A 24,872-nucleotide genomic window follows, 5' to 3' on the forward strand; every position below is an offset into this window, starting at 1 on the left:
CACTTAGATGTGTCAATTAATGATCAGAAGGACCTACTCTAACGACTCAGTACGTTAGTAGAAAAATCGTCAAAATCGTTTCAGGGTCCCTTTAATATATATGAGGAATAAGAGGGGTGCGAGTACAGATCCTTGGTGGACGCCGGATGTTACAGGGAGAGCGATGGAACGGCTATTTTTAATTGAAACAAACTGGGAGCGTTTGTTAAGAAATGCTGTGATCCATGCGAGAAGGTTAGGGTGCAAATTCAGCTGGGAGAGTTTTAATATAAGGCATTTAAAAAAAAAAAAATATGTGGTACTGTGTCGAATGCTTTTGCGAAGTCGAGAAAGACTGCATCGGTCTGAAGGTTGAGGTCGAGATTAGAATGTAGATCATGAAGAAATATAGCAAGTTGGGTTTCACAAGATAATGATTTACAGAATCCGTGCTGGGAAGGATGAAAAAAAATGTTAGTGTCAAGGAAGTGCATAATGTGAGAGTATATGACGTGTTCCATGATTTTGCATGGGACGCTTGTTAGCGAAATAGGGCGGTAATTTAGGGGGGATTGTTTGTTACATGATTTGTGGACTGGAATGACCTTGCCCGCCTTCAAGTTCTCTGGTAAAATTCCTGTTTCGAGGGAAGTGAGAAAGGCATCGAAAAATACACTGCAATAATTTCTTTAGTATTTTAAACAGTTTTGAGTTAATATCGTCGACACCAGCCGATGATGAAAGTTTTAATTTGTCAATGAGTGATGACATACCAGCGACAAAAATTTCAACAGGGGCCATCATTGGCAGTGTCGCAGTAGGTGGCGTAGGAAGAGGCAAGTCGGCTTCTTCAGTGAACACGGATGAAAACGCGATGTTAAAGGTGTCAGCACAAACAGCGTCGCTTTTAATTTCGTCTTTATCGCTTGAAAGTGTGACGTCATGTGTTTGTTGCCGGTTTATGACTTCCCAAAATTTTCTAGGGTTAGTTTTTAGAATTTTAGATAAGTCATTATGATAAAATGTCTCTTTCGCTTCCGAATTGCAGTATAATTAGCGTCATCCGCAGAATAGTACCTGTCGCATGCGGTCGGACTTCCATCACATTTCGCAGTACGAAAAAGGCGCTTTTTTCTTATTTTCGAGTCTTTTTAAGTTTTTACAGAACCATGGTTTATTTTTATTGACAGGAAAGCTCACCGTGGGGATGAATTTATTAGTCAGGTCAGTAATTTTGTCCTTAAGCACTAGCCAGTTGTCAAGCCAGTTGTCATTGAGAGAACGGGAACCGATATTGGATTGGAAAACAGGCAGAAAATATCGTAATTCATTATTAATTGCTTCATCGTTAGCCTTATCATACAAGTGAATTGTTTTGCGGAAGACGGGACGTGTTTTGGGCAAGAAATTAAAAGGGGTATGAATGACTTTATGATTTCTGATTTCCCGTAAATATACGATAGATTTTAAGCTTTCGGGGTTGTTCGTTAGTACAAGGTCTAGAATGTTTGAGGATTCACAAGTGACGCGCGTTGGTTCTGTTACTTGTTGGATGAAGTCAAAGTTGAGACAAACATTGATAAATTCGCTTGCTTCAGTATTTCCTGTAGTTGGTGAAGCCTGAATGGGCCAATTAATGCTAGGGAAGTTGAAGTCTCCGTAAAGGAGGATGTGTGCATTGGGGTGTTTTTTAGTAAGCTGGGGTAATATTTCATTAAGTTCGAGGGCGAAATCTGGATCAGTTCAAGGGGGCCTGTAGCATACCCCGAGTATTATTGCTTCGGGAGGGGCACAACACATTACCCATAGTGATTCCACTTGCGAAGATGTACTGATTAGAGAGCATGATAGTTCTTTGTTAGTGGCGATGAGCACACCCCCGCCACGTGCATTTTTGCGGTCATGGCGAAAAATGTTAAAGTTCGGCAAGTCCGCTAGTGCCTCCATATCTGAAATGTCGTCAGTGAGCCATGTTTCTGTTAGTATCGGTATACTACTGCTGGTTGATTATACTAGATTAGACAGGAGCACGCGTTTGGGAAGAAAACTACGTATGTTAGTATAAAGTACGCGTTTGGGAAGAAAACTACGCGTGTTAGTATAAAGTACAGAAAATGTAAGATTAGCTTCTGCGCATTTACGGTGCTGATGGCGTGGTTGCTGCCGGCGACATGATCCCTACGATACGACTCTGACAATTCCTGCTGCAGTGTCAAAGATATATCGCTGTACTCCAATATGCAATGTTTTGAAACTTAATGAAAATGGTACGGATTTGCTCCTAGCAAAGGTAATGAGCTGTTTTCGGGCAGTTCGAACTGGATGCGTGGAATCTTCGCCAGTGCTGAAATTTGTGCCTTTTAGTTTTGGACCGTTCGAAAGGATGGATTCTTTAGTTTTGAAGGATGAAAGCTTCACTATGATGGGTCGTTTGCGGTTAGTGGTGTAACGCCTTAGTCGATGCGCTCGATCTATATCTTTGGGCGCAACTATAAGACCAAAGCGTTCAAGACAGTGGCTTATGATTATTTGTTCCGATTGAACGTATGTTTCCTTCGGGTTAGTGTCAGGAAAACCGTAGAATATTAAATTGTTGCGCCGAGAACGGTTCTCGAGGTCGTCAAGGTGCTTTTCAATATCGCACATACGATGGGTTAGTTGACCAGTCTTAGTGCTAATGGCGTCAACTTCTGTTCGGAGAGCTAAAAGATTTTTGCAGAGATTTTCTAAGTCTGTGAGGCGGGTGCTTAGATTAGTAATAGGGTGTTTTGTGCTTGTTAGCTGGGTTTTGAGGCTCTGCATCTCGGATATTAGTGTGGCCTGGCCAGTAGACATATTTTTTAGTTCGTGGAGGACGTCTTTTTCAGGACCGGGGTTTGCCTCTACGTCCCCCGATAGCAGTAGCAAGGCGCGTATGACATCAATACATTCAGAAATAAGTAAAATGCAGCACTGTGGGCTTGGCAGCTGCACCAAAAAGTAATCACTTGATTTTTAGGAGCTTGATACCAACTACTAACCTGCATGATCAGGATGAAGTGAGCGGTCTATGTGGTGGCACAGCCGTGAAGGCCACAGTGCGCGGTGGACGGTGGTTGCAGCTTTATAGTTTTACGTATAGGATGTTGTCGACGGCGATACGGCAGCTGGATTAGTTTCGATGGTCCGCAGCGGGGCTGGAGGCGCTGCCAAACGTCTTGAAGCATGGGCGAGAGGGAGGAAGCAAGCGCAAGGTTCGCTTCCGTTGGCAGCAGGCACGAAGTTTCCCGAATTGGCAGACGAGGCTGCCAAAAAGGCAGACACGAGCAGGTCGACGATGATGCGGGCAAAAACCTGCATGATCAGGATGAATTGGTTAGCGGTCTGTGTGGTGGCACAGCCGCGAAGCCCACCCAATGCATTGAAATGCATCGGCCCGCGGCGTTTCCCATTTGAACTCGACATCACATTTGGTTAGCTGTGTTAGCGGCTCCGCGATGCGTGAAAAGTCCTTGCCAAAGCGTCTGTAGTAGGCACACATGCCAAGGAATCTACGCACTGCCTTCTTGTCGATGGGCTGCGGTAACTTTGCGATGGCAGCTGTCTTCTGCGGGTCTGGGCGGACTCCACATTTGCTGATATGGCCTAGAAACAGAAGCTCGTCGTAAGCGAAGCGGCACTTTTCCGGCTTCAGAGTAAGCCCTGGTGGCCTGATGGCCTCTAGTACTGTTGCAAGCCACCTAAGGTGATCGTCGAAATTTCCGGCGAAGACGACGACGTGATCCAAGTATACGAGACAGGTCTGCCACTTCAATCCTGCTAAAACCGTGTCCAACACGCGCTGGAACGTTGCAGGCGCCGAGCACAGTCCGAATGGCATAACCTTGAACTCGTAGAAGCCGTCTGGGGTGATGAAAGCGGTCTTTTCGCGATCTCTTTCCTCGACTTCTATTTGCCAATAGCCAGACTTGAAGTCCATCGACGAGAAGTATTGAGCGTTGCAGAGCCGATCCAATGCGTCGTCTATCCGTGGGAGGGGGTATACGTCCTTCTTCGTGATCTTGTTCAGACCACGATAATCGACGCAGAAACGTAGGGTTCCGTCCTTTTTCTTCACCAAGACTACAGGAGATGCCCACGGGCTTTGTGACAGCTGGATGACCAGGAAGATCGCCACCAAGTCCACCCCTATGGCAGCCCCAGCGTCCCCCGTCGTGCTGTGGCAGCCCAGGGAGCCGCCAACGTTTGGCAGTTGAACGTTCGAGGACCCGGAAAGCTGGCTTGAGACATATGAGAAAGTCGCTACATTTAACAACTGTAACAGCGACGACAAACTGCGATATGTCTTCTTCGCATTGGAAGACGTGGCCAGGACGTGGTTCGAGTACCAAGAAGCCACCTTAACGACCTGGCACCTGTTCCGAAGCGGCTTCCTGCAGACACTCGCAAGCGTCGTATGCCGAGAACGAGCCCAAGCGCTATTAGAAACCCGGGTGCAGCTACCTAATGAGAGAACCGCGATCTTCACGGAGGAAATGAACCGTCTATTCCGCCACGCCGACCCTGAAATGCCCGAGGAGAAGAAAGTCCGCCTACTGATGCGTGGTCTGAAGGAGGAACTTTTTGCCGGAATGGTACGAAGCCCACCGAAGACTGTCGACGAGTTTCTTCGCGAGGCCACCAGCATCGAGAAGACACTCAAGATGCGAAACCGGCAATCCTATCGCCGCACGAACTCGACAAACTACGCCGGAGTTCGTCACTGGCCACCGACGACCTGCGCGAGACTATCCGAGCGGTCATGCGGGAGAAGCTACAGAAGCTGTTCCCATCATCACAGCCTCAAGTGGCTTCGATTGCCGACGCCGTACGTGAGCATCTCCAACAACAATTCGGAGTAGCCCCTGAATCGCCGCAGCCTCAGCCGCAAGCGATGACATACGCCGCTGTAGCCCGCCGTCACGTTCCCCCTCCACGCCCACGGCAGGGCCCCGGGACGACACAGTTCCATCATGCACCACCACCCTCGCCACCAGCACGCCAACCCATCACCTCACGCGGGGCTCCAAGGAAGATTGATGTTTGGTGCGCCCCCGACCACCGTCCACTTTGCTATCACTGCGGAGAAGCCGACCGCATCTACCGCCGATGCCCATACCGGGAGATGGGACTCCGAGGGTTCGCCGTTAACGCGCCACGACCACAGATTGGCGAACGACCTCGCGATATCGCCAACTACCTCGCCGCCACTCAGTGGAGCCCTCGACGACCATCCCATTCGCCGTCACCAGGCCGCTACCTGTCGTCGCAGCGCCGACCATACACCGTGGCCGCTCTGCGAGCCAATATCCGGAAAACTAAAAGCAGCAACCGATGGAGGTGCGGTTGCTGTTCGTCGAACTGACGAAGATCCTCCGCCGCCGCCGAAGACGACGAAGAGACCATCTCGGCGACATAATAACGACACGCTGCCGTCCTGACGAAGTCAGGAAGCCAAGACTACACCGACGAAAGACGACTTGACGACGCGACGTTCCAGCTTCAGTTCAACACGACGCAGCCGTGATCCGACGCCAAGACCTAACTGCAACAACAGACAAAGAACCACCGACCTCGACGTGCTTCTGGACGGCCACGCAGTTGCCGCCTTAGTGGACACAGGGGCCAATTGCTCCGTAATGAGTGTACACATCGCCGCCCAGTTGAAGAACGTTAAAACTGCTTGGGAAGGCCCTCATATTCGAACCGCTGGAGGACACCTCATTACGCCGACTGGAATCTGCACGGCAAGAATTACCGTTCATGACCAGACTTACCCCGCACCTCCGCCAGATGTCACGTCGTCGGGACGTTAAAGAACACAGTAGCAATACTAAAACTAGCTTTTATTAGGCGAACCTGTGCCCACAAAACAGGCTACACTTAAAGCACAACGCGAGCGGCGAACACAGTCGGCGATAGGCGAAAATCTGAACAGCGAGTCAAGCGTGTCGGCTTTTATAGATCAGTCGATGAATGTTCCACAGTAATCGTTGGGACCCGCATGCCTTCCACAAAGTTCTACGCCATTCGCGTCGCGCATACATGCAATCAGATTACACAGGGTTCGGCGACAACAGACAGCGGATAGAAGCATCGATAACGTTCTAGAAACTTTCGATACATTTAGAGGCGTCCTGCGCTGAGCAATAACATTTCGTGGACGGTAACAGCGCTCACCCGTAAAAGATAAACATGTTCACATGTCAATATACTACATTAACGACGCCCCACAGTGCCTAAAGTCATCTGACTGTCTCCTTTACACTGGCGACACTACCATCTTCTCCTCAGACAAAAGTCCTGATTCATTAATGTGCAAGCTTAACCAAGATGTGGCCAAAATCGTAACCCTGTGCCGCCTAAACAGATTACACATTAATACTGCAAGATCTAACTTCGTCTTTTTCTCAGCTAAACAAAAGCATACCTCAGTGCATCGATCGCTAACCTTTGCTTCCAGCACACTTTAATCTACTGATAGTGTACTGTTTCTTGGCGTCATATTAGATAAACACCTAAAATTTGATGAGCATGTTTTATCCTTCACAAAGAAGGCAGCATATAAAATTAGAGTATTAATTGAAGTTCACAATTTCTTTTATGTGAAGACACTCATCTCCGTCTATTACGCCTTTATTCACACACATGTTACTTATTGCATATCATCTTGGGGAAACACTTATCCCACACATTTATCCCCACTACAGTATACCCAAACTAAAGCAATTCGCTTCATTACGTGTAGTAGCTACACATCGAAAACATCTCCATTGCTCAGTTCTAACGGTATTTTATCGTTACAGAAACTGAATACTCACATGGAATACTTGTTTATAAATCTGCTAACAGAAAGTTCCCATTCCCTATAGTTACTAACAGCCAGCACCCACATTCCACATCTATGCATTTCGCTTCTACCAACAGCTATTTACTACCAAAACTGAGAACTAATTATGGTAAATTTACTACTAATTTTTCAGCCGCACTACTTTTGAACTCATTACCGTTTCATTTTAACATACGCTCTCATTTTTACACATTCAAATCAAACCTTCGTAGATTTTTTCACTCAATATAACAATTTGATCGTTATCATTATATTAATAATTGCTTTGTGTCATTAAATATTTTAAAGCGTTAGCTAGTGACTAACTTAATACGGTAGCTTGTGTGTTTGCCTATAGCTGCTTTGTAATTACATATCCTACACACTTGTAATGGGAGGTCCCCTGTACAGTCTGTTGACTATGGGACCTCCCTCTGTATGTATGTATAATCACCATTTGTAACTTTATTATTATGCGCTATTAAGAACTCTCAAACTAAACTTTTAATGTGTTGCGCCTCAGTTATTGCCTCTGTGGTTTGGCATTTGTGTCTTGAAAGGACTTTTGTGTCTTGAAACAAAGGTTTCCAACCACAATTGAAACAATGCTACGCCAGATGGGAAGCGTTAGGGTTAAGTGATTGTTTGTGTTCGTTTAGTCTGATATGGATCCACCTGCCGCTCTGTCCAGTGTAAGCTTTCCTGCACTTGAGTGGAATCTGATAAACTATACCAGTGTTACAAAGCACTAAAGGGGAATCATGCCTAATGCTGCAATCATTTTTTCTTCTTTTGCCTCCCCTGTTCAAGTTTCCCATTTATCATAGGGCACATCATAGACAGTAGGTAATGATGTCATATCTACTGGCCACGTTCCGTAAACCGTGTGACAACCTATGTACATAGGGCACCACAGCAAACCTTTTTTTTATTTTTCTGTTTTTCTTGTTTCTTAGCAGCACTTTTTACCCATTTCGAAAGCGTTTCACAGGTTAGTGATAATAAATTAACAGGATAACCAGCCTTCTCGAGCCTATCTAGCTGTTGTGAAAAACTTTGTCGTGTACTTTGTGGACATGTCTTAGCAATCGCAGACCTAAGAGCTGAGTATGCTATCCCCTGTTTAACAAGTTTGGAATGGCAAGAAGAAAATTCAAGCAGTGGTTTCTTTACTCTAGGCGAACAGTGCCAACAGACATGTTCCTGTTGGAATGTAAAGCACACATCTAAAAACTGTAATTTGTTCTGGATAAACTCAAGCATGAAATCAAGACCCCCACTACATTCCCCAAGAGCTTTTAAAATGTCCGTTGCTTTCTTGGTGTAGTCATCACATGAACAAAACAGCAGGTGATCATCTAGGTATCGAAAGGTATGCACAGCCAATTCCTTAAGATTGTTTTGTAGCTTTCTATTGACGCGGCTTAGATAAATATCACTAAAAACTGGCGCAACTTTTGAACCAATGCAAACTACTGATTTTTGTACATACATAGAACTACCCCATTTTACAAAAGTATTCTCTAGGTAAAACAACAAAAGCTCTAAAAAATTCCAGAGGCATCCCACAGTGCTAAGTAAACAAAGGTTGTAAACCTTTGTTTCAAGACAAAAAAGTCCTTTCAAGAGACAAATGTCAAGCCACATGGGAAATAATTGAGGCATTTCACATTAAAAGATTAGGAGAGACTTGTGTAAGCTACATCTCAATATCTCTGTTAGAAAGCGAATTTCAATGTCTTCTCAGCTGATGTGTCGATCTCTAGTAGTGCCTTTTGTTGCTTGGTTTTTGGCTTCCCTACCTCTTGATATCATAGTCAGACGTTCGATGAAAGTTCGTCTGGTCAGGCATGGAAATCAAGTGGATCACGGTCACTGACCAATTCTGATGTATAATCCGACATTGCGGAACCGCGTACAGGTTCCTTGTTCACTGAGTTGTACAGGGAATCGTCGTCACTTATGTAGCCAGCACGTGACGTAACGAACATGTGTAGAACGACAGAAAGCTGAGCTAGTTGGTTGCTTAATGAATCCTTGCCAACTAGCTCAGCTTTCTATCGTTCTAAAATGGCATTGTCCCAGTCAATCTTGTGATTATGTTCCTGCGCATGCTCGGCAATGGCGTTCGTCGTGTGACTATTATTTCTTGCGTCACGTTTATGGTCATTGAGGCGTCTGGACACCTTCCCTGTTTCACCAATATATATTTTGTGGCAATCAGCGCGTGGTATGTTATACACGACTCCCGGGAATTATTCAACAGGTAACCTGTCTTTCGCATTCATTAGCTGGTTACGGAGCTTGCTGGTTGGGATGTGGGCAATGCGCAAGTTGTATTTTGAAAATACGCGTGACAATGCCTGGCTGATTTCTTGGAAGTAAGGAAGTAAGGAGGATTTCTTGGAAGTAAGATTGTCGGGGTTGTTCTCCCAGCTTGGCTGTAATATCCGCTTCTCAGTCATGCATATGAAACGACTAGAGTAGCCGTTGCGGGTTAGCTCACAGTGGATCGTCCGTAATTCCTTTTTCAGTGCGTCGTCGCCTGAGCAGACGGCGCGTGTTATCAAGGATGACAGGAACTAAACCTGAGGTTACGACCTGTGTGTGTAGGCTTCCTGTATACTGAGAAGGCGAGAGCGCCCCCATCTCGACGAACCAGTACATGCAAGAAAGGCAACAAGTTGTCCCTCTCTTGTTCAACGGTGAAGTGCATGTGCGCATTCTGGGCGTTCAGGCAGACCACGAAGCGTTGGATGTCTTGCTTCTTCAATATACAGAAGCAGTCATCCCACGTAGCGATAAAAAACTTTAGGTGCCAGGTTGAATGTGGCCAGCACCTTTCCTTCCAAGGCTTCCATTGCTAGATTGGCTGTGGTAACCGATATTGACGCTCCCATTGCCGTGCATTGCGTTTGCTGATAAAGGCTGCCACCATAAGAAAAATACATGTTGCTTAGACAAAACCGCAGCAGCTCGCTAAGTTCGGGGACATTGAAGGACGTGCGAACAGGAAGACCACTGTCTGCTTCGAGGGCTTTGCACATGGCTACTGCCAAATCCACTGGGACACTGGTGAAAAGCGATGTGACATTGAACGAGACCATGGCGTCATCTTCACTCAGCGTAATGTGCTTTACCTTTGCTACAAATGCGGATGACTTTTCGATGTGCATCGAAGTCTTACCGGCAAGAGGGCTCAACACTTGGTTGAGACAGCCCGATAGTCGGTAGATCTGGTGAAGTCGACGATAGGACGCAGTGGGACGTCAGGCTTGTGGGCTTTTGGCGGGCCGTAGATTGCAGGGGCTGATCCGTTCATGCAGAGCAAACAGTGATAGAGAACCACGTGGTGTGGAGGGACCAACTTTAACAGCCTCGTCAGCAATTTTTGGAGTTTGGTCTGTAGTCTGCTTGTAGGTTCATAAGCTAGAGGAGCATTCGTATGATGCTCTTCGAGAAGGGCCAACATCATCTTGTGGTAGTCGCTCTTATCTAGCAGGACCGTAGCGTTGCCTCTGTCGGAGGGCAGAATGGCGATGCTACTGTTATTCCGTAGGCTTCGAATGGCTTGCTTCTCCGCTACCAATGAATGTGTTGTTGCACCATCATCAGCTTTGTTCAAAACATCAACTGATCAACTGAGAAGGAAGATATTGGAAGCGCTTGAGATCAAGAAGCGTGGTGATGATTGTATCAGTGAAGCCTTAGTTTTTCTTGCGACAAAGGAACTGGCGTATCTTGGGAGCGACACTTAGAAGTTATTCTGTATCGTGGCTTCCTTGCAGATGACAGCCTTGTTTCTTCTTGTTGTTTTGATCCTTGACAGCAGCTATATATTCCTATCTCAAAAAATAAAACACTCAGTTGTTGTTAGTGCGCCTACGTGTCTCGTGTCTCCTTCCTTCGTCCGTTGTTTTATTTGGCGCCTTCTTTGTAATCATGTATAACCAACTCGCCCCCCAGCACGTGCTTGGTGCATTGTACGCTCTGTGCTTGTCAGGCCAAAATGGCCAGACCTGGTGAGGGGCCCTTTAAGGGCAACTCTGGCAATTTTTCGATGTCCATTGATCTTAATAAAGTTTTGAAAATATGTTCTCTTCTGCACTCTATCTGTGCCAAACTATATGGCTGCAAGTCATTTGAAATAAATTTTAAAGATTGGTTGCGTTCCCCCCGACTCCTGACTTTTTACTGGCCACCCTGTGTTTGTGAGGTCAATGACTGAATTTCATGAGTGGCGCAAAATTTCGCACGCAGTTTCAACCATACCCTTTACATAAGAGACTACACCACCACTGCCGCTGAAATCGTCACTTAAAGGGACACTAAAACGAAACAATAAATCAGTTTAGACGAATAAAGTATTGTTTCAGAAGCCTGTGGGCAGTCATTTCAAAATATTTTTGATTATTAGGTGAGAAATTGAAGGTCGGAGTATCTGGATTTGAATTTCGCTCCGAAATTCAAATCCAGATACTGTTTCTGACTCCTACATCGGAGGAAGAAGTTGTAAGTGTTGTAAAGGCAATGAAGGATGGATGCTCGCCAGGAAATGACGATATTAGTGCACGCCCCATCAAGGCCGTACTTCCATTACTTGTGGGTTCTCTAGTATATATTTGTAATCTCATATTAGAGACCGGTATATTCCCTGATAACATGAAAGTTGCACGCGTAACCTTAATATTCAAAGGAGGAGGAAAAAATGATCTGAATAATTGTAGACCTATCTCTGTTCTGCCGCTCTTTTCTAAGATCCCCGAACGCATAATATACACAAGGTTAAACAAGTTTTTAAATGCTCATAATATAATATGTAAACAACAATATGGATTTCAGGCTGGAAAATCAACGGAGACAGCACTGCTATTCATAAAGGACCGTATTTTTGATAACTTTGAACAGAAACTATATACACTGGGCATTTTTCTTGACTTCCGGAAAGCCTTTGATTCGATTAAACATGAAATTCTGATGGAAAAACTGGGAAAGTATGGTATCAGAGGAGGAGCACATGAGCTGATAGACAGTTATCTCAAAGGAAGAAAACAATACACTAGCATGAATCAATTTCTGTCAGACATAGGAATAATTAAGTACGGTGTGCCGCAAGGATCTATTCTTGGGCCTTTGTTATTTATTTTATACATCAATGACCTCGTTAACATCCCCCTGACACCTGATATTATCCTTTACGCGGATGACACTAATGTCTTCTTTTCTGGTCCAAATCTAGCCTCACTTGAAGAGCATGCTAATCAGTGGCTGAGTCAGCTACAGATCTGGTTAAATAACGAACTTGACTTAAATATAAAGAAAACACAATATATTATTTTCCGCCCCAAAAACAAGCCCTTGAATCATCACGTTCAACTACAGATATATAATACCAATCTATTGCCAACAAATTCTTGCCGCTTCCTGGGCGTCTGTTTCAAATATGACTTAACATGGACAGATCACGTGGATCAGGTTCGTTTGAAAACATCTAGGTCTATCGGTTTGTTGCAACGCGTAAAATATCTTTTACCTCTGTGTTTGAGAAAGCAGATGTATTTTTCCATAGTTCACTCCTATTTTATGTACTGTCAGCTAGTTTGGGGAACATGTAACAAATCGGATTCAGACCTCCTTTTTTCGCTTCAGTTCAGGGCGTTGAAGGCGGTATTCCGTTCCGCACCTATTACCAAAGAATCCCTGTACGACGCAGTTAAGGTACTGCCATACTATCAACTTTACAGTTTCTCATTGGCTGTGCTTATTTTTCATAACATTAAGCATGATTTTACATCCTTCTGCACAAAGTACTTAAACAGGAACCTTACCCATAACTTGCGCACTGTATCTATGGTTTGGTCGAAGTCACGCACAAATTATGGTACTCAGATCATAGACAATCAAATAGTTACACTCTGTAACACTTATCCTCTAATGATCAACTGTATAAATGATTGCAACACCCTTTCTCAATTTAAGAAAAAAATGAAAATGATGCTTTCTTCTCCTGCCTCCTTTGCTTAGAATTGTACCTTTCTTTTATCTTGAGCAAGTGCAATCTGAATGATTATCTACATCATTGTTTACGTGAATTAGAATGATGTAATCAATGTATAATATCAAATAGGATAATTTGTCATATGTGACGCAGCATTGTATTTCTGAATTTCCACTGATTTCATTGATCTCACAATGTAGTGCAGTATTTTGTTATACCGACCTGCTGTCATAATGTGTGATCCCGAGGTGAAGGCCCTGTCAGGAGGCATTGTTGCCTCCTTTTGCCGCTCCTCGTGGACATCCTGTACCACCTATGTATGTCTAAATAAACTGAATTGAATTGAATTGAAACCCCGACGCCAGTACGTCAGCGTGACGTCAGGGATTCCAAGGTATATTTTCGCATTTGGGCCGCGTTGGCTCAGTAAATGTTCTCAAAACTTGCCATGTTTAATATTAGGTTCCTTTAGAACACAATGTAGTCAGTCTGTACCGCTATATAATTAAGTAGGACCTAGAAGATGCCATCAAAATTCATGACGTCACAGTGGCCAAGTGCGGGAACTTAAGGATGCGTCGCCACCTGTGTTTCGTTCTTGCGCTTTTTCTGGTCTGCCAAGATTCTCATCGTGCTAATAGTAGTTGGTGTTGTAGAAAGATAATTTACTGATGTAGGAGAACTCATTTTTCTCTTTAGTGTCCCTTTAAATCTCCACTGTCTAGTTCAAAAACTCTGTAAAACTCCCTGTGTCGTCAGGAGACATCATCAGCTTTGCTTCTTCAGCGTTAGCACCAAGTGTGCTGTGTGTTTAGCACGCATTCTGTGTTTAAATTATGGTAGTGTAGGATCTGATGTCATCGACTCATCGTGCCGTCCCATGAATCAGCTACCCGTTTCGGTTTTGGTATCTCATTTATTGTTATTTGAAATTATTGATCAATTTCTAAGTAAGCTGAATCGCCCTACCGGTGACAGGACTGTCAATGCCATTTGGAGATGACAATATCCTAATATGGTAAAAAAATGCCAGAGTTGTCTTTTAAAGTTGTGAAACGCAGCATTGAGGTGTTGTGCATGGGTCTGGAGTATGTCAGGACAGTTGAGGTTGACTCCCTTGTGACAAAGTTCGGGCCTCATACCAATGAGTTTGCTATCAGTTGATAGACATAGCTCATGTTCGAAAATACTTGCTTCAGTATGCATCTCCTCTTTATTCATATTTGAGAATGTTTGGCTCGATTTGCAATGGGTGTTACCATTTCTTTCGGAAATATTTTAATCGCTGTGCATTTTACTAATCCCTCCCTTCTGTTTTCTTTTGGAGTAAAATAAACGCTACTCCTTAGTGTTCAAAATAGATTAAGCTTTTTTTTATTTTTTAGCATGCTTACTAGAGAGTGACAGAATTGGGTGACATGGTGTCAGCCCGTTTTGACACAAAACAGAGTTCTGTTTCACTCAGGGGAAACCTGGAAAACTCAGGGGAATTTGGAAATGCCAACTTGGTAGACACCCTGTCAAGGCACAGAAATTTAAGCTCTCTTGCTTTACTGATTGCAGCCTATAAGAAGCAAGCACATATATTTAGCATCAGTCTGGGAAGCTGGTCGTGCCCTGCATTCACTGTCAACAAGTTCGGCTGTGTGATTACAGAGCTCACATGTAAAGAAAAGACTACATGCTGCTGTTAAAATAGGATTTGCCCAACTCGACCTAGGGCTATCATCTTTTGTGGCAATTTTTTTAAAATTTTTGTTGCACACTTGGTGATTATCGCTTTGTACACCGCAGTGAAACAGATGGTAGAAATAGAATTGAGCTGTAGGGCTTCCTGCTCTTGCATAGCTGATGAGCGCAACATGCACACACACAATAAGGGGAGATGAAAACTAGTGCTACTGTTTTATAGCTGGAAGGGTTGTACACACACACACACACACACACACACATATATATATATATATATATATATATATATATATATATATATATATATATATACTGTATAATTGCGGTAAAGGGTCATTCGATGGCCTAAGGTACCAGAGGTGGTGCTCGACCATTACCGATTTCCATTAAAGAACCATGGCTAATAACAGTTTCTCTAGAGTGGCATACCCAAAATATGAAGGTTATATATAGGTCCTCCTATCGAAACATTGGCCAGCCTTTCTGAGGCACCTTATCCCTGTTATAACCTTTTTACCTCAGTGTGATAGTCCATCTGGCAGCCCCTTTCTTGATTTTGGATTTCCATACCCGAGATGTCTCACCCTAAAACATTTTTTAGTGCATGAGTGGCATTTTATTTCCACAATGCAGAGCAGAACATGAAGAAAAATTTATGAAAATTTATTTCTTCTACAGATGACCATAAAACTGTTAGTGTCTTCTGGAAAAGGGCATTTGTACTTGGTTTTATGTGTAATCACAAATAAAAGTCAAATATAAGGGATGTTATGGATCTTTTAAATAAAATCGTTGATTAATTTCCTTTATTTTATAACCTCTTGGTGTTCTCGTCCAGTATCCTACTAATGTACTAAATATAGTTTCGTATATGGCAGACTTAAAGCTTGCAAGAAAAAGAAAATACCTTGTCAAAATTTAGGTTAAGCTGTGCGTTCAGCCCTAAATTGCACATTGAGGTGGTCCATGCGAACTTATGCAACATGAGGCATTTGATAGATGAACAGTAAAATTTCATTGAGAAAATTTAATCGCAGTCTTTCTTTTTCAAGTGAGAAAAAAAATCTTTAAAGTTGGTTCCCTCCCATACCACCTGAATCGGTCGCCCAACATTGCCCCACACTACGTCTTCACTGCACTGCACACCGCCGCTTGTCCACAGTTGATACAGCGCTGCTGCCGATCTGTTGCGTGACGGTACAGGAGCCCTGTCCAGACGCTAGGCTTCCGGTAAGCTAAGCCTATAGGCACTTAGCTAACATTTTAAACTCTTGAGTCGGCGTGTATGAAGTGAGCCCAGCACTAAGATTTCAGAGTGATTGCATTTATCAGAGGGGCTGCATTGCATTGGGCTTTGGGGTGCAGTTCTGTGTGGCTTGTATCAAATGCTACTGCTACTGCATTCAACCTATGCCTCTAGTATCTGCTTAGATCTTCACATTTTTTACATTGCTTTGCTCACTTGATTGACAGATGCGTGTTGTTCCAGGTGCTTCTGCCTAGCTGCGAGTTAATTCTTCCAGCCAGGGATGACACAGCCGAATTCGACGATGCCAGCGACAGCACTTTCTCGGATGACCCCAGGCAAGTCCCCAACCATGCACTATCATATTGTCGCGTTGTACTGATGTGGAAGAACCACACACAGTGACACAACTGCGAGTGGTGTAAACGGAATATTTTATTGGGCGAACTTGTGCCCAGTAAAAACTCAAGCACAATGAAAGTAACAAGTACAGTTGGTTGTTATAATGTGATATACAGGCCAAGCACATTGGTTATTATACATGACTTGATGTAGATTCCAGCGTAATGACTAGTGCTCATGTCCGTCATGGAATGGGCACCACATTCATGCCGTGCACGAAATCTGATTACAGACAATTCTTACGCTATACAATCGGCGATAACATTCGACAGTATTTCACAATGGCAAGGTGCGTCTTGCACTGAGCGATGATTTCGTAACATTTTTTTTAATGGTGAAAAACGGTCACCCGAAAAAGAAATATAAAATGGATGTCTATGTGGGCTTTTGGTCTATATGATTGTTTAAGATGGGTCATCCCCTTTACAGAAAAACATGTAGACATCAGAGTTTTGACAGCACGGCACAGGACACAGAAAAAGTATGACAGAACATTGGTGCTCTGTCCTGCAGTTCTTTCCAATGCCACGCTGCTATATTTATGTTGATTAAGAAAATGTACCAACTAGCCCAAATGAATTAAGGAGGTTGTGACTTCGCATTACAAAAATGGCCAAACCTTGTTTTTTCAATCACATTTCCAACTCTTTTCTATCTGATTTTGAAGTATCTTCACTGAAAACCATGTAGAAGTGCTCTAGAAATGTTGTATCAACCAAGGTTGTGAAAAACTTCGCAGAAATAGGGAAAATGCGGCATTTCTCAAGCCACACTATCTCTGGAATAGCGCAAATGAGTGCCACCATCTTGGTCTCGTCGGAATTTTTCTGTCTTCAGATTTGCTGCTTCGGCTATCTCCTCCTCCACACAGAAATAAGCAATCAAAAAGCAAATAATTGAAGGTCATTCTGAAGTCGCCGATTAGTGATGCTCTCCACATGACTCCAGCTCGCTTCACCATTAGTCTGGTGCTTACTCTATAGGGGCTTCGTCTGCTCTTTTCATCTCAGGAGCTCTTGACACCGACACAACTGTAATTTTGATGAGTGTCAAAACAGACGCTACACGGACATTGCAGTAATGTAGCTGATTCCTTCGTTTGCGGACATCTCAGACCCGTGGCTGAGCATTCTGAACATCAGCGACGTGGACTTCGCGAGCAAGCTTTGCTGCGAAATCCTCTGACACGCAGCTACACCTTTTGAGCATTGGTGCTTCAGAATTCGCGTCCAAGCACATCGCGCATGCTATCCTCACGCGCCCAAGTTAAAATCCAATTGCAAAGAAATTTCACTTGGGCTAAATTGGCTATAAAGGAATAGCGTATACTATGAAACAAAACTTGGCAATGCTGCAGGGCTGGCGATTTTCTAATTTTCTTAATAGCAGCCTTTATATATTGCCTACGCAGACGATGCAAGCACCTGGTGATGAGCGGTCATGATGCAGATGTGGCGAAAGTCCCAGAACCCTACATGACTGCTCATCTCTCGGTTGTGCCTCCAGGCCCAGACGTCCCGCTCTCTCTCTCAACATTTGTTGGTTGATGAATGTCTCTCTCGGTTTGCTTTCTCACTGTTGCGCATGTGATTTAAGCTGGTGCAAGAATTCCAATGCATTGCGTTGCTGTTGGGTCCTCGAACATGTAGTTGAACGCGAGCGACGGCTGTCCAGTACGCAATGCTGGGCAGAGGAAGCCAGAACACATCTTTCTTTGCCGAGTTTTCAAGGTGCAAGGGTGCACCGCGATGCATCAGGCAAGTGCAACCTGAACCAGCCAACATGCACAGAGGATGTAAACTGCAGTTGATGAAACTGCACAAACTATATTTTGCGAGTACATGCAATGCTGCCAAAGTGGAACAGGTGAAACTTCATGTCCACTTTGCACCGCGTCTGTGGCCTCCAAGATTTTCACACGCCGGCTGGTTTTCCTCCAGCCGTTCCAATCACATGGAGAGTGTAATTTCAAAGGTGGGCATAACTGGCTCCTCCTCTACACTGCGGCTCTCGCAGCCGATGGCTATTCATGCGTCGGGGAGGCTTTTAGGTGCCTAGTACTGTTGCTGCTGCTTGGATAAGGCGAGAAAGTAATACTTTTGTGCGGCTATATGATTTTTTACTGATTTGGAAATGACGGCTAAAGGTGTACAAGAGGCAAAGTTATGATTACTTTTTTTGCAGGCGTACACCCGCTGCATTCAAGTGAGTAGGTAGAAGTGGAATGTCTCTGCAAAAAATCATCATGTGCTGGAAATACACTAGATTTAGAAAGTTGTAGGCTATATAGCATAGAGCATTCCTGCTCCGTAATGGTATAATTTTTCTCTGCTGGGGACAGGCAACGACTGGCATAGGCAATGACTCACTCACAAGAGATATGGGCACATTGTAATACAACAGCACCTATGCCATGACTTCTAGCATCGGTGTGCACAATGGTAGGTGCAGCCGTGTCACAATGGCATAGTACCAGCTCGGACGGGAGGGCTCGCTTTAAAGCCTGAAAAGCTGCTTCGCAGGCCTCTGTCCAAACAAAGAGTACGGCAGCTCCAAGAAGTTGGTGGAGCGGAGAACGAGCGTTGCGAAGCTGCGTACAAATCGGCGGAAGTAAAAAAAATTGATTATGGGGTTTTACGTGCCAAAACCACTTTCTGATTATGAGGCAAGCCGTAGTAGAGGACTCCGGAAATTTCGACCACCTGGGGTTCTTTAACGTGCACCTAAATCTAAGTACACGGGTGTTTTCGCATTTCGCCCCCATCGAAATGCGGCCACCGTGGCCAAGATTCGATCCCGCGACCTCGTGCTCAGCAGCCCAACACCATAGCCACTGAGCAACCACGGCGCGTAAATCGGCGGAAGTAGGAGGCGAGGTTAGGCATGTGCAAATAGTGGTTTCTCACTTAAAAGCGAATACAAAGTGAATAGTTATCCAATTTGAATAATTTCGAATTGAAGTGAATATTTTCGAATTGAAGCGAATATTTGGGACCCCTAGTTCACAACAGAAAAATTGATGGAGTGAAGTACATAATCTTGTTACAATTATCTCTGCTGGCTGTTTTATCAAGTATATTTTCTGAACCATTATGAATGTGAGGCAACCTGAAACAGACATGGGGCACGAGACTTTTTCATTTTTCAATTTATTCAAACCACTGTGCACTGCTCACCCAGCCTTTCATCCTAGTGTATGTTGCTATGTATAAACACTAATTGCTCAACATGCTCGGGGAGAAGGTGTTGTTCACTTCTAGTAGTGACAGCATTTCCTGTTGACGATAACAACCTCTAACTTGACACTTGGGTTGCTGGCACTGACAGGTATAGCCGAGCTAGCTTTTATTCGTTCGGCAGCACGGAGCTTCTAGAACTGCTTGAATAGATCAAGGTGACGCTTTAGATGATTGACAAGGGTGGTTGCAGTGCCCGTGGGCGTCTTAAGGCGGAGTTCGCATGCGCGGCACGTTGCGTCACTGCCTCTACGATCGAAGAACTCCCAGATTGCACTCCGGAATACCCTCTGCACTCATTCGCCCATGGTTTGGCTACTTCGGCAGTGTGCGCATTCAAGCAAAGAGAACAACTAAAGCGTAACTGAAGTTCATAACATTAAGCGACATACGCATCCGGCAACCACGTTTGCAAGCGCAATACTTAAAAAAAAGCTCTAGAACGCACATGGTTGCTTCACCAAATACCTACTACCGCTTAGACGAACTTTTTCTTTAAAGATTGGTCGATGTTATTGCAGTTTATATTGTATCTTGCAATTACAAGGTATAATATTGTTACGGTTAATGTTAAACCGGCTTTATTCAAGGGACGAGATGGATGGTAAAGTCAAGATGGCGTCCTGAGGCTGCACCAGCTCACTTCTTCTTCCTCTTCTTCTCGCCCGGCTCATGCCGTAGCAATCCCCGGTTGCCAGACGAAGCCCGCTGGGCAAGTCGAAATCACTCGGAAAGCGTAGGGTGAAACCGCTTAAGACGGGCAACATGTACTAACTGGGTCCGGCTAGACCGACGACCAGTCGACGTCAAGCGTGCCACTACGTACGTCAAGTCACTCAAGCGATCTACGATGACGAATGGGCCCGTGTACTGAGGTAAAAACTTTTCGCATAAGCCACGTTTACGTTGAGGAGTCCACAACCACACAAAGTCTCCTTTGGCGTACGAGACAGACTGGTGTCGGCTGTCATAGCGCTCTTTCGATCGGTCTTGCGATGCCACAGTACGAAGACGAGCGATACGCCGGGCTTCTTCGGCAAGACAAAGCGTCTTGGCAACAGAGTACTCGCTGTGAAAGTCAAACGGTAGTATAGTGTCAATGCAGCTTAGCGGTGAACGTGCGTAAAGGAGATAAAAAGGACTGTAATCGGTCGTCTCATGCTTTGCAGTATTATACGCATAGGTGATGAAGGGGAGTACGTCATCCCAGTCCTTGTGATCGGAAGATACGTACATGGCCAGCATGTTAGTTAGAGTTCTGTTCGTACGTTCTACAAGCCCATTTGTCTGAGGGTGATAAGGCGTTGAATGACGGAATTGCGAACTGCAGAGACGAAGCAGTTCTTCTACGGCGTCCGCAACGAACTGACGACCGCGATCGCTAATGATCACACGGGGGGGACCATGTCGAAGAATAATGAATCGAAGCAAAAACGTTGCAACGGACGCAGCTGTTGAAGATGGCACGGCCGCCGTTTCTGCGTAACGGGTCAGATGGTCGACACATACGATCACCCATCGGTTGTCGTTAGATGATCGGGGAAATGGGCCCAGAAGATCGATACCCACTTGTTCAAATGGCAGGCGAGGCGGCGGCAGAGGTTGGAGAAGACCTGGCGGAGCGGTCGTAGGGCGCTTGTAGCGTTGACATTGTTCGCAACTGGCGACGTAGTGCTTGACCGTGTCCCGCATTCTGGGCCAGTAAAAACGCTCCTGTGTCCGGTTCAAAGTTCTTATGAATCCTAGATGGCCAGAGGTCACATCGTTGTGCATGGCTCTCAGTATGTCCGTTCGCAGACTCTGCGGCACCACCAGAAGGAAGCGTGCGCCTTTAACCGAATAATTGGTCTTGTAAAGCAGGCCGTCACGGACACAAAATCGACCGGTGGCTCCAGGACGCGATGCGGCCACAAATAGAGGTTCCAAACCAATATCATTTTCCTGCTCTGCTTTGAAAGTCATCGAGTCTGGGAATGTAGAAGAAATGGGAGCAAAACAGTCATCAAAATTGTCTTCGTCACACTCCGTCGTCGTCAGAGGAAGGCGGGAGAGACAGTCCGCATCTGCGTGGCGACGCCCGGACTTGTAGGAAATAACGAAGTCGTACTCCTGCAGTCGAAGAGCCCAACGTGCCAGTCGTCCACTCGGGTCACGGAGATTCACCAACCAGCACAACGCGTGGTGGTCAGTAATGATAGTGAACGGGCGTCCGTAGATATAAGGTCGAAATTTGTGGACAGCGAAAACAGCTGCCAAGCATTCTTGCTCGGTCACAGTGTAATTGCGTTCCGCCTTAGTCAAAGAGCGACTAGCATAAGCCACAACGTGTTCAGCTCCTTGATGACGTTGCACAAGTACGGCGCCGATGCCGATGCCACTGGCATCAGCGTGCACTTCCGTAGGTGCGCATGCATCGAAGTGACGCAATATGGGCCCTGATGTTAGTAAAAATTTTAGCTGACGGAACGCGTCGTCGCAAGCCGATGTCCAGTTGAAAGGGACGGCTTTTTGGAGAAGACATGTTAGGGGGTACACCACGTCGGCGAATCTTGGGACGAAGCGCCGAAAATACGAGCACAGGCCCAAGAAACTCCTCAACTCCCGCACTGACTTCGGTGCTTCGAAGGAGCTGACTGCCTCAATCTTCCGTGGATCTGGCCTCACACCGTTTTTGTCGACCAGATGCCCAAGTACTAACGTCTCGGTTTCTCCGAAACGACATTTCTTGGAATTTAGGATCAAGCCGGCTTGTTTGACACAATCCAGAACAAGATTGAGACGGCTGTTATGTTCACTCAATGTGCTGCCAAAAATAACCACATCATCGAGGTAGCACAAACAAATTTCCCATTTAAGTCCTCGGAGGATAGTATCCATGAATCGTTCGAATGTTGCTGGCGCGTTACAAAGGCCGAACGGCATAACGTTAAATTCATAAAGACCGTCTGGTGTCACGAAGGCCGTTTTCTCCTTATCGTCTGGGTGCATGGGTATCTGCCAATACCCCGATCGCAAATCCAGTGATGAAAAGTAGGCAGCGGAATGTAGACAGTCGATGACATCATCAATTCTAGGTAGCGGATACACATCCTTTTTGGTGACCGCATTCAGTTTCCTGTAATCAACGCAAAACCGCCACGATCCATCCTTCTTCTTTACTAAGATTACTGGTGCTGCCCACGGACTAGAAGACTCTTGGACAACACTTTTACGCAGCATGTCTTTCACCTGTTCAGCAATAACTGTCCTCTCTGCTGAAGAAACGCGGTAAGGCTTTTGCCGAATGGGGTGCGCAGATCCGGTGTCAATTCTGTGGCGAGCACGAGAACGCGGGAGTGAAGCCTGCTTGTCGCCTTGTGTGAAATCGAACACGGAAAGATGTGCCCACAAAACTTGTGCGAGAGCGCGGCGCTCATGTGAGGGCAGTGCCTTGTTGATCATTCGTAGGATCTGCTCTTCAGAAATGCTTCTTTGGGGATCGCTAGTATGAGACTGCTCCTCCTCGCTTAGAACTGTAATGGAGCTGTAAGTAATCTCGTCAAATTCAGCAAGCTTCATATCACGCGGGAGAACGGCAGGGACGCAAGAACAATTGAAAGCCCATAAATTGGAGGCGCCATTCACTACTCTCACGACAGAGCGTGGTACAAGTACATCTTTCTTTGCGCAGCTCGACGTAAGTGGCTGGACTTGCGCGTCAAACGATGAAAGGTCGGCAGCAGCGAAATTGACAGGGATACGTGACAGCGACCAAGGCGGTAGCAGCAAATCGTTCGAAACAACACAATAGTTTTTCACTGGTAAGGATGTGTCGGCAAGGGTGGCGAGAAGCGCGCTATTCAAAGTAATTTCGCCTGTGCCACAGTTAACGGATGCACCACAATCCTGAAGAAAGTCAATCCCGAGAATCACATCATGAGTGCATCGCGGTAGTACGAGAAATTCTGTTTTAAGATCTTCTCCTCCGAATAAAACACTTGCAACACAAATACCAAGGGGAACTAGGCACTCTCCGCTGACACCACGAAACGACACACCATCATTCCACGGGAACAGAACTTTCCTACCCAGCCTCTCTTTGAAAGTCACACTCATGACGGAAACGGTAGCACCAGTATCCACTAATGCTGTTGCAGGTATACTATCAATTAACACACGCACTTTGTTCTTCACCATCATAATAGGCAGAGGAGTATTTCGCAGATACACAGACTGTCCGGCGACCTTACCTCCATCGGCCGCGCCGGCTAGTTTCCCGACGGCGGTGGAGACGTAGCACGTCGCCGTGGTGACGGTGAACGGCGTTGGCGACTGGTTGGGGGCGTCAGGCTGCGGTCAGAAGCTGGCGAGCCACTCCTTCTACTATACTGACGGAAGGTATTCCGAGGTGGCGCGCCTGTGGTGTTTACAGGGTCTATCGGCCAACGGTCGTCATAACTATCACGTCCAAAATTAGGCCAAGTTGGTGGTGGGCCATATGTTGTTGTCTGTCGGCGCCGGCGACAAAAACGAGCAATGTGTCCTGAGGCGCCACAGCTGTAACATACAGGAGATGCGCGACCGACGTTGTATGCCTCGGAGTCAACCCTGGGACGCTGCGAATAATAAACGCGATCTTCCGAATTCCGATGCGTGGTGGTAGCTCGACGAGTTCGTTGATCGTGCGTCATGTCGTCGGGAAAGGTACGTCGGTGCTGTCGCAGCTGATCACCTCGACAGTCTGCAACGCCTGGCATGACAGACAATGCTGAGACAGCAGATGCATGTTCTTGAGGTTGGTTGGAAGCGCAACCAAGCTGTTCGACATCCGCCCCTTTGGTGTGTCGTTCAAGTTCTTCGCGGACAATTTGCCTTATAGTTGCCGCAAGGTCAAATTGAAAGCTGTAGTTGTCGTTTTCGTCAACGCTTGCCACCGTTGTGACATTTGCTAGCCTGCCAAACTTTGGCGTGAGACGGCGCAGCTTCAAGGCCTCAAATGTGCGGCAATGCTTGATGAGGTCGGCGACCGAGGCGAGACTCTCCTTTCCGATTAAATAATTGTAAACATCCTCGGCTATGCCTTTGAGAAGGTGTCCAACCTTGTCCTCTTCGGACATTCGAGGATTGACAGTCTTGCAAAGCTTCAGGATCGCCTCTATGTACGTAGTACAGGTCTCACCTGGGACTTGAGCGCGCTGAAGCAATGTCTGCTCCGCCCGCTTCCGTTTCGTGGTGGAATCGCCAAAGCACTCTGTGAGGTGAGTAACGAAGCTGTCCCACGTTGTGAACGTATCTTCATGGTTCTCGAACCACACTAGCGCCGTGTCTGTGAGGAACAGAACCACATTGTCGAGCTGAGTCGTGGAGTTCCAGCCGTTGTACTTGCTCACACGCTTGTAGTGGGTGAGCCATTCCTCCACGTCTTCGCCGAATTTTCCAGAGAAAGGGCGGGGCTCCATCTGATGCATCCAGGCGCCGGTTGTTCGCACTGGA

The 24,872-nt window shown here is 45.8% G+C and overlaps 1 protein-coding gene across 7 annotated transcripts in view; it reads left to right on the top strand.

Moving 5' to 3' along the window:
• The window catches only part of DCTN4-p62 (dynactin subunit 4), a 446,441-nt gene that overhangs the window by 373,988 nt on the left and 47,581 nt on the right, over window positions 1-24,872 (top strand). For 4 of the 7 annotated variants that reach the window (XM_075678493.1, XM_075678497.1, XM_075678492.1 and 1 more), the window contains exons 11-12: window positions 16,006-16,100; window positions 18,349-18,369. In XM_075678493.1, the coding sequence (XP_075534608.1) occupies window positions 16,006-16,100; window positions 18,349-18,369 (116 nt within the window). The remainder of the gene's footprint in view (window positions 1-16,005; window positions 16,101-18,348; window positions 18,370-24,872) is intronic. The other 3 variants (XM_075678495.1, XM_075678498.1, XM_075678494.1) reach the window with 1 other exon arrangement.

Source organism: Dermacentor variabilis, unplaced genomic scaffold, assembly GCF_050947875.1.
Source record: "Dermacentor variabilis isolate Ectoservices unplaced genomic scaffold, ASM5094787v1 scaffold_24, whole genome shotgun sequence".
Lineage (NCBI taxonomy): Eukaryota > Metazoa > Arthropoda > Arachnida > Ixodida > Ixodidae > Dermacentor > Dermacentor variabilis.